Source organism: Macadamia integrifolia, chromosome 11 (assembly GCF_013358625.1).
Source record: "Macadamia integrifolia cultivar HAES 741 chromosome 11, SCU_Mint_v3, whole genome shotgun sequence".
Classification (NCBI taxonomy): Eukaryota; Viridiplantae; Streptophyta; class Magnoliopsida; order Proteales; family Proteaceae; genus Macadamia; species Macadamia integrifolia.
This window is the reverse complement of record NC_056567.1, coordinates 9,346,668-9,357,629: the sequence shown is the minus strand read 5'-3', so window position 1 is coordinate 9,357,629 and position 10,962 is coordinate 9,346,668. Positions and strand designations below refer to the sequence as shown.

General features: G+C 30.8%; 1 protein-coding gene and 1 non-coding gene across 2 annotated transcripts in view; one reads left to right on the top strand and one right to left on the bottom strand.

Moving 5' to 3' along the window:
• The window catches only part of LOC122092898 (stearoyl-[acyl-carrier-protein] 9-desaturase 1, chloroplastic-like), a 16,878-nt gene extending 8,440 nt beyond the window's left edge, over positions 1–8,438 (top strand). Inside the window, exon 2 of the mRNA XM_042663201.1 lies at positions 8,331–8,438. Coding sequence (XP_042519135.1) covers positions 8,331–8,438 — 108 coding nt within the window. The remainder of the gene's footprint in view (positions 1–8,330) is intronic.
• Positions 8,439–9,965: 1,527 nt separating this feature from the next.
• Positions 9,966–10,046, bottom strand: TRNAL-CAG. Its single transcript has one exon. It is a non-coding gene; the product is annotated as a tRNA-Leu (tRNA).
• Positions 10,047–10,962: the final 916 nt, after the last annotated feature.

Sequence of the window (10,962 nt, the reverse complement as noted above, 5' to 3'; positions counted from 1 at the left end):
ATTTTTTTTTTTTTATGTTTGAACCGTAATTACACAAGATTTGGAAATCTACCTACAGGGCAAACAACTCCATGCTCTAAAGAAATAGCTAATGCTAATACTCTATAATTTGAAGCAGAACCCTCCCATCCAGGTAGTACAAATGTGAATCACAAATCAAAATCACATGCAACCAATATCTTTTGGTATGGCCATTGCTTTCGTCCCCTAAACCTATCCTCATATGTAGGTGCAACTGACACTAGGATATTAGTTCCATCAATAGCTCCAATACAATCCTACATGGAAATAATTTTTTTTATTTATACGAAAATAGTATATAGTAAATATTACCCTATTCACATATTTCAATGGAAGCACAATTAACCTTGAAGTAAGGCATCCATTTTTTGTTACTTGCAATATAGATCGGTGTTTCATTCTTTGGTGGATGAATAAAAAGATCTTGCATGTCAAGAAGTTCATCGAGCACTAATAAAAAATACCGACTTACAGTTTCACTGGATCGCTTATAGGTGTGTACAATGGCTCGGTTTCTCTCATTGCGTCCCAAAATGTGCAAGAACATAGCTATTTGTTCCTCTACGTTGCAATGCTTGGTGTCATTTAATCTACCAGGTCCTCTAAAATTAAGAACGAATTGATGAAAACAATTATCTATCATTCGAAGCATGTCTATACAACTTTGGCCTACTATCACATTATCCTTAAAGTTTTTGACTTTCAAATACAAATTCCTAGGGGATTCTTTTTCATAGTATTTCTCAAAATGAGGACCCATGGTAGCAAGTTTAGCAATAATAGTCATGGTAGCTGCCAATGCCCATACCATCATCCATTCAAGAGTGATCATCATCCATTCAACAGTTTTTTACTGATGATTCATCTGTACATTATATACATACATATATATAATATTTTGATTTCATTAACATGTGAGCAGACATAATATGAGGAATAAATTAATTTACAAACAAATATATCATGTAATAATTAGATTCAAAACTACTTGAACAAGGAATATAAATGTGGTAAGCTTATGTCCTATTAAAGGTTGCAACTTAAATTTTTATTCATATAAACAGAATTCTATTAGGTTTTATCATTTCGAAACGAAACACGAGATGCCAATGATATAAGTAAAAGAATCAAATCATCAACTATGACGAGAGTTCTTTTAGTTACAATCAAGAAGTAAAATGCCTTTGCTTCACACAAGTCTTTCGTAAGGTGCAACTTGTAATAATTATTAAAGTAAGATCATGGTTTAGATAATGCATAAAAAATAGTCCAAGCAATTCTAAAAAGGATAATAAAGACCATTGTTATTCCAAAGTTGACATGACTTAAAGTTGTTTTCTTTTAATCTCATATCTTCCAGCTTCTGAAAACCAATCGCAGCCTTAGGATACTTACCCTGGATAGTTATTCAAATACTTCAAGAATCTAAACATGAATACCAAACCCATGACATCTATCCCAATTCTCCATTTTTAAATATACATTTATAACTGACAGATGATAGTACATCAATGCAAACATTTTGGTAAATTGGCTTTTGAATGTTATGATGGAATTTATAACATCATAATTCCTAAATCATAATAAAGGATCTTGCCAATATACTATGAACCATTTCAATCTAAAAATGGAAACGACATATCGTTCACAGTTGATGGCGTGTTGTTTCCAGTAGAGCTTGATGCAGCCATTGATGCCTTCCTGAATGAGCAACCTTCTTCTTCTTCTTGGAGGTTGGTTTTTCCCCTTGGTATTATCTCAATGCACTTCTTTAATGGGTGAGATTAATACGTTACTTTTCAAGTGGGAACCTAGTCTGCTTTAATAACACAATGTCTATCTCCCATTAAGGTAGGCCAATCAATTAGAGAGTATGTCTTCCATATTTGCAACCAAACTAATATAGTGGGTATCTTTGATAAAAACCAAGATAATTTATAATCAAATCAAATATTGGGTTTACATAATAAAACCCAATCAATGGTCAATTGGGACAAATAAAGAAAAAAAAAATCCTATAATCTCCCACTTGGGCCATTTGACCAGTTCACAACAACCCAAGTTTTATTTTTGATAAACAAGTTAAAAGATTTGTTTGTTAAAACGATAATTCTTAGATTCCAACAATTTTAGAAAACAACTCAATATGGCCACTTTAACAAAACACCCTGTCCTTTGGTTGCATTCAATAATACCTTGAATGAATGAAACTATTGATAGGAACTATGGCGGTTATGCATCATTTATTAGTCGACACACTCCCTTCCACAATCACAGTATCAACAATCCCACCCAAACAGGTTCTTAAGTAGGGAAACAAATGATAAATGGTCCAAGCAATAATATCTCATTTATATCAAAGAAATATGTACATACAATGATAAAATTAGAAACATTCAGAAACCACATATAATGTGATCACTATAAAGGAGTGCCATGTACAAATATAAATAACTAAACACATTAATTCTTAATCAGACTCATGCATGTAATAAGATCCGTGTAAAACTTGGGAGCACTTATGCCTTAGTCATAATCATCATATTGGTCATGATATGTACAATATACACTTTTATTTCTGAATTATATTTATAAAACTGTATTAAACTCCAAAAAATTTTTATTTTCAAAAAAACTTATCATTCTTGGAGTTATTCACAGTTGCAATATTGTCTTAATATATTTTTAGCAACTTCAAATGGCGTCGACAACCCAAAGTCCTAAGACAATGACAATATTGCTATAGATGTGGCCTCAAAGTATACCACAAACTCTGCTTTTAAAATAAAAGCAGATAGTCAAATATGTTTCTTAAACTTCAAAGAAATTGCCTCACTATTAACTTGAAACTCATGTCTAGATATAGACTTTTTACATCGACGCATCATACATAATCAGAGTCCTTATATCTAATCACTTCCAAATAATCAGATCCTCTGTAGGTAAGCATGTAATTTTTAGTTCCCTGAAGATATCTTATTACCTTTAATCATATAGTTGCCTAATATAGAATTAATGTCATGACAAGTGCTAAAATATTATATACATTCTGAATATTCTATGGGCACTACCTTAAATCAAATTTATCACATTAGATTATAGATACAACACTTGATCAACAAATTTACATATTGTATCCCTCTAAACTTTATCAATATAGGTTTCCTGTGATAGCCTAGATAATTTACGTATCATATATCTTTAAGCTGATAACAAAAGAGGCTAAACATATATCTCTTATTTATAAATTCTTGAGATAAACAATTTCGTATTGCTCATCTAAATAAGATTATTTATATACAAAATCAGAAATATAAACATACTCCCACTGAGTTTCAGATATATATACATCTATAAATATATTCACAACAAATATGAAGGAAATAAAAGAAAATGTGGTTAAATATGATATATACTATTGTTAGGAAGCCTGTTTAACTCTGTATACAAATTTCTTATATATATGCACACTAAATCCTCCTTGTTCATTAAATGTTTCATACACGTTTATGTAGATTTTATTATTTAAATATTTATTCAAGAATATACTTTTCACATCCATTTCGTGAATCTTCAGGTCATAATAAGCCATTAATGCTAAAATGATCCTAAGAGAATCCTTCTTAGAAACAAGAGATAAGGTTTCATGATAATCAATGTCCTCTTTCCTTTTTGAGTGAAATATTTATAATTAGTCTGGCTTTATATTTTTCAATATTACCTTTCAAGTCGCGATTAGTTTTAAATATACACAATAAATCGCCTTAAAGTTCTTGGGTAGTTTGAATGAGTTCCCAGACATCATTATCACTAACTAATTTCATCTAATCTTTTATGGCATCTATCCACTTTGAAGAGAATCTACATCATAATGGCATGTAAAAATGATGTCATTCTCAATTCTAATATCGAACTCTGATTATTTGAGATAGACTATACAACCATTCGGAATAGCAGACCTCTTAATTTTCAAAGGTCCAACATAAATCTTAGTTGGAGAATATTCATAGTATTCTCTGTGATAACTGCATCATAAAGTGTTACATCTTTTATAATTTGTTCACATGATTATTTTTAATAGTCTACGGAACATTACTATCATGATATATAAACATCAGTAGCGAAATCTGATATTTCTCAAACACCACATTACATGGTTTTTCACTCCCACTAATGTTATCATTCTCTAAAAATCTAGTTTTTCATATTTACACAATTCTGGTACTATGAGTGCTTTCAAAGATACAGTAATTTGATCACTAACAATTATCCATAAAATAATAATTTATGGTTTTAAGGTTAAATTTTATTTTATGAAATTCAAATAATGAAGCATTTGCTTATCATGCTACGTACCAATTTCATAAGGGTATGATTGTGTCTTCTGCAATGTCAAGTGTACTGAGAATTATGTATTAGAGAGTTATACCTTTCATCTTAAAGAATCAGATAAATATAATAATCATTATAACATTTACTATATTTTACTTAGATTGTTTTTTTTTTAAATGTAATATAAATAAATAGTAAAATCAGTGAAGTCAAGACTTGACATTATTCTTTCCTTTAGTAATCTCTATTTTCTAGGTCTAGATATATGACCTAAGCATTTATGTCATAAGGGCGAAGAATCAACATTATTGGATTCATGTTTTGATCCAACACTTATATACAAAGTAAGAAGAGAGTTGGTCGAGCTGATCGTAGAGCACCGTTGCCTTGACTCTGTTAGGGGCGCATCCGGCTTCTTACTTTTCTTGGGTCCCAACATGACCGACCAAGCGTAACGACCGCAGAAGAGAGTTTCTAAAAGAGAAATAAAATCCAAAATAATTTTATAAAGACCACTATATAATAATCTAGTTATTATCTTTATAAACATTACAACTTTATTCATCAAATTAAAGTTGTACATTACAGAGTAAAGTCTAGATAAGTTTTGAATAAATAGAGTATTCATAAGGTCTACTTGGAATCCATTATCAATAATAAGTTTACGAGTATCGAGTACTCGAACTCTAGCATCTATAGGGTTTTCACTAGACTTAACTCTACATTATTTTAAATTCAACTAGACTCTACTTTCACATTCCTTTTAGATTCAATATCATGAGGTATCATTATATGAAAGATTAACAATAACACCCTAGTGAATCTTTCAATCATCACATAAGATTAGTTAATATTAGTTTGAAAACATGCAAGGATTTACATTATTACCCTTCTTTTCAAACCAATCATTATCTAACATTTTTTCTGGATGTATCACTTCATATTGTCAGATTTAAAATCTTTATAGAAGATTCACTATCCTTCTAGGTGTAATTTTCTATATTCTAATGTGTAGAGAATCATTCATTTTTCATCTTTCTTTAGTCTCAATTCCTTTTGGACACACATTCTTAGGATCTAATCTAAGTTTCACTTTTGTTTTACATAATAATAGATCTTAAATGGTCTAGATTTTTAAGAAAATGAATTTAACATAATCTAAGCAATGAATGATTTATTATATAAAACATGATAGATAGAATTCTTATTAAAGAGAAGTAAATAACACATATCTACTATAATATTAGGCTTTGAGTCTTAACAGTAATAAAACAACCTATTGTATCATTACAATCTATCATTTGGGATCGAAATAGTAACATGCTAGTGGTTCACTTCATAGGTGTTGAAATACACCTACAGGTCATCCTTAGGGAAAAAAATATTTAAAGTATCAAAATGATCAAGAAAGACATACATTTAGATACTCACATTCTATCTTGATCTCTAAGCTTTTGAATATAGATCAACTTAGTTATTCAAGAATGTATATTTTTTAATATTCTCATTCCATCTATGACTGTCATATAATGATCATCATAAAGCCCTAAAGTTTTTATTTAAATTAAATCTATTATACTTTTATGTATAGAGTCAATAATACAATCTATACAATTAAGAATAATGTGTACCTTTGGATACTCACATTCAACTCAACTATATGATCATCAATGCTCTAAATCCCTATATGATTTCAATTTAAATTGATTATATCTCACAACAATGCCTAGGACTAAAGTATATAATCCATACAATTAAGAAGAATGTGTACCTTTGGATACTCTTATTCAACCCAATTGCATGATCATTAATGTCCTAAACCCTTTTAAATGAAATATGTATATCACTCTTTAAGTCTAGAACCAAAGATATAATCCATAAAATCAAGAAGAATGTGTACCTTTAGATACTCTCATTCAACCCAATTACATGATTATTAATGTCCTATACTTATTTAAACTTCAATTGTGATATACTTTCACTTAGCATACATTCAACATAGTGAGTTCTTAACATTGTATACATATATCAATTTATACTTATTTATTTCATAAATAGTCTCCCAAACTAATGAAACTAAAATAAAAATAATAAACAATCATTAATAGAATAAAAAATTACACGAATTTGATTCCAAATATGGTATAAATTGAAGAGTACATAATAAACTTATTTTTGTTTATAACAGAATCATAAATAGTATTAAATATGACTAGAAATCTATCTAAACAGTCAAGAAAAAATATGTGCCTTTGGATACTCTCATTCCAACCCAACTATTAGACTAATGATTTATCATAATGTCCTATAGTTTTATCTTTAATTTGATACTATCACAATTATGTTTAGGGTTAACGGTTATAGCCATCACAATCACGATGAAACGTGTACCTTTAGATACTCCCGTTCAACCTAATTGTATAACCTAATATCCTAAACTAATTGTAATAATTATGAAATAAAATTTTATTTATTTTTAAGGCTAACAGTTAAATTCAACACAATTGAGAGAAGTGTGTACATTTGGATACTCTCACTCTTCTCAACCATGTGAATGTCATTAATGCTTTAAAATATGATTTGATGATATCATTTATTTAATGATGTTTGGATACAGTTATTTTTAGTTTAATCGCCTTGAATTTTCATGATTGATCTGCTTTGGTAGCAATCAAATCATTAGTTTTCTTAGTTTTATCTCTAAAATTCTAACATCTAATCATTTATGACATCATTAAACTATTAATTTAATTATCCAAAAGTTTAATGCAACTAGTGTCATCACTATGTTATTTTAAAGTTCTCTCATAATAGCAAACATAGGGAAAGACGGAATCAAAATTAGATTCTAAATGAATACATAATCATAGCAGAAACGCTTATTTAATGATTTTGTCGTATAAATAATCTCATTACAAAAGGATTAAGTTTATGTCCCTAATATTTGTTTTTGTATTGCTTAAAGTTCTATCACATAAACATGTTTGTTTTCATAAACAGAAATAGAAAACATACGCTACCATAAATAGAACACAAATAAATAGAAACAATTTTTTTTTTTTACATAAAGAACATAAATAGAAACATATATAAATCAAAACAAATAGATTTATAGGTTAATTTATATTTCAATTCATAAAAGTTTTTTGTTTTTAAAAACAAAACGGAATCTGTCAAAATATTTCGATCAATGTCAAAAAGTTGACCGACAATAGTCGAATTTCGGTGGGTCGTCAACCGACCCAATGGGTCAAAATCCGGGTTGAGTCATGGGTCGACCCGGTTCGATTCGATCTAACCCATTTTGGTTCACTATTTGATTTGATTTGGTTTGGTTCAATATGTTTTGATTTTGAATCAAATAAACCCCTTTAATGGGCTATTGAGCTTAATGGATTGCAATAATGGATATAAGTAAGTGTTTTGATTTTGAATCAAATAAACCCCTTTAATGGGCTATTGAGCTTAATGGACTACAATAATGGGTTTAAGTCAAATTTTTTTATTTCAATTAAATATTACATGAGCTAAAGCATATATCCGAATCACTTAAAAAAAGAAATAAAACTCAACCCATCACTATTTAAATAAAATAAGAAAAAGCTCAATACTTATATCATTAAAAGAGTTTAGAAAATCCAACCAAATATGCATTATGATGGGAAAGTCCCCATCTTAATCTCAACCCAAATCAAATGAATAGAACCTTAACTAATTATTACAGCCTCTTTAATGGTTGATTTCAATGTATGGCATGGTTGATTTCAACCACTTTAATAGCGTTCATCCAATAATAAATAATTTAAAATTATTCTAATCAAACAATACTTTCATGGTTGATCTTAATTTTAAAAACGATCTATAACCTATTGGCAAACCCAACCTCTGATACCACTGATGTAATTTATAATATCATAATTCATAAATCATAATAAAGGATCTTGCCAATACACTATGAACCATTTCAATCTAAAAAGGGAAACGACATACCATTCACCGTCGATGGCGTGTTGTTTCTAGGGGAGCTTGATACAGCCATTGATGTCGTCCTGAATGAGCAACCTTCTTCTTCTTCATGGAGGTAGGTTTCTCCCCTTGGTATTATCTCAATCCACTTCTCTAATGGGTGAGATCAGTACATTACTTTTCAAGGGGGACCTAGTCTCATCTAATAACACAATGTCTATCTCCCATTAAGGTAGGCCAACCAATTAGAGAGCAAATCTTCCCTATTTATAACAAAACTAATATGGTATGTATCCTTAATATAAATCAAGATAATTTACAATCAAATCAAATATTGAGTTTCCATAATAGAACCCAATCAATGGTCGATTGGGACAAATAAGGAAGATAAATCCTACATGTTATACAAACCAAAAGAGAAGAATCCATTATCTTGCACAGTTTTGCACTAAAAAATGAAAAGGATGATACAGATTTTAAACATTTAAGATAATATTAAACCTAAAATAAGCAAAGGGATGACAAATCTCTAGTCCTACTTCACAGCAATATTAACAAGAAACCATTTTTTCAGGCCATGAAATATATATTAAATATATATATATATATATATATTTGTTTTCTCCCTTTTTAATTTCATAAGCTTACCATGACCTACTTAAAGGAGAATCAGTAGTACTTTTGGGAAAATTTATTTAAAAAAAAAATATAAAATTCCTAATTCAAAAGGGATTACAAATTTTGCAAGAGAAGATTAAACCTAATTTGTGAAAACAGTAATCAAATTGGATGACATCAAGAAAATATTAAACCTAAAATAAACAAAGGGATATGTAAGATTGTAATGAACGCAGGCTGAGTGAGAGAGAGAGAGAGACGAGAGAGAGAGAGACGAGAGAGAGACGAGGCGAGAGAGATACCTATGACATCTTTGCAATGCAGTCTTCTGTTGATTGATGGAGATCAGTTTCTTCACCTGGAGAGGGAGACAGAGCTGGAGAAAGAGCAAAATGGCAAAGTTTTCTCTTCTACACAACTTATCTCATCCTCGCAGGAGGAAAAAAAAATTGGCGGTGGGTGAAAATTTCACAGAATTCAAGACAATTTTGAAATTCAAATTTAAGAATATTCTTTATCCTTGTATGTTAGCCAAATACAACAATATTTAAAAGGGGGGAGAAAACCGTACAAGAATCTATATGCTTTTCTTTTCTTTTCTTTTCTGTGGTACTAAACACAGCCTAAGGAGAATGTCAATTGACACGACTCAGCCTATTTATTTAGCTATATTACGTTAGAAGATCACCAAAAGTTCGTAGTTCGAAGATCTCTTGAAGGCTCAAAAACTAAATATAAGTATGCTCTTTCAATATTTTGGTACTATTTTTCTACACGCCACCCACCCCTCTCAGAGTCTTGCTATATCCCCACCTCAGCAAAGAGCAAGGAAAGCCTAGGTGTTGGAATTTTCGGACTAAATCGAACCCTAAAAATCAGAAGAAATGACAAAGAAGAACAATCTCTTCATAGGGACGAAGAAGCATAAGTCCATCCCTCCCAACAGCCATGGCAAACCCCCTCGAGTTCTTTCATTTATTTTTTGAACTGATCTTCTGAATTTTGACTTTGATAACAAAACAAAATTATGTCAAGAATGGGATTCGAACCCATGCCCTTTCGGACCAGTACCTGAAACTGGCGCCTTAGACCAACTCGGCCATCTTGACTTCACACTTACTTTTGCACAAAATAAAAATAAAATAGTGATTCACTCCCCGTACCCACAACTTCCCCATGTTGCTTATCATAAGGCGTAATTTATCTACTATGACACAAAAAGAATTCAGTTTCTGTTCTAAAATTCATTTCATTCTAGACTTGCCCTATTTGGTAGGAGGGCGAAATTCAATTCCATAAGATATATTAATGATACACTAACTTCCTTCTATAAGTAATTAAATTTCTTTTCTTATTACAAAAAAATTCATTTCATTCTATTGACTTGTGGTTGGACCCCTAAAAATAGAAAGGAAAAAAAATATAAATTGTCACAAACTATCAGTGAAATGTCGCCAATTATTGGGGGCCAGTATTTTTTGTCATTTTGACATATCTCAATGGATGGGTGGTTAGAGAATATTCAAAACTGTGAAGAAGAATTTCAATCCAAAATGCGCATTGTTATATTACAACACAACACCAACTCCAATTAAGATTAAGGATTGGTGGTCTTCCAGGAACACTGCAATAAAACAATAATTGACCACATTCATGGGGAGATGTATGTCCCTAGAGCCCAAGACCCTACCCACCCCCATGATCAAAATATGCCTTCACACCTGATTTCGTCATCAGATGCTCTGTTTTCTCCACACGTCAACCCTCTGGAATAGCAGGATTCGGGAGAGGCCCATCGTTGATATTGTCGTAGCTCCACCTGAAGTTCTCTTACTGTCTCCTCTCTCACCTCCTCAACGACACCAACCAAAGCAGATCACTCATCTTGGATGATATACAACCATCGCCTATCACAGAGAGAGGTTCACTTGAAGTGAAAGGAGATGCAGAGACAAAGGTTTGCTGAACGTTTTGATCGATTGAGAGGGAAAAGGGGTTTGGTTTACTTCATAAAAGGGCATAATG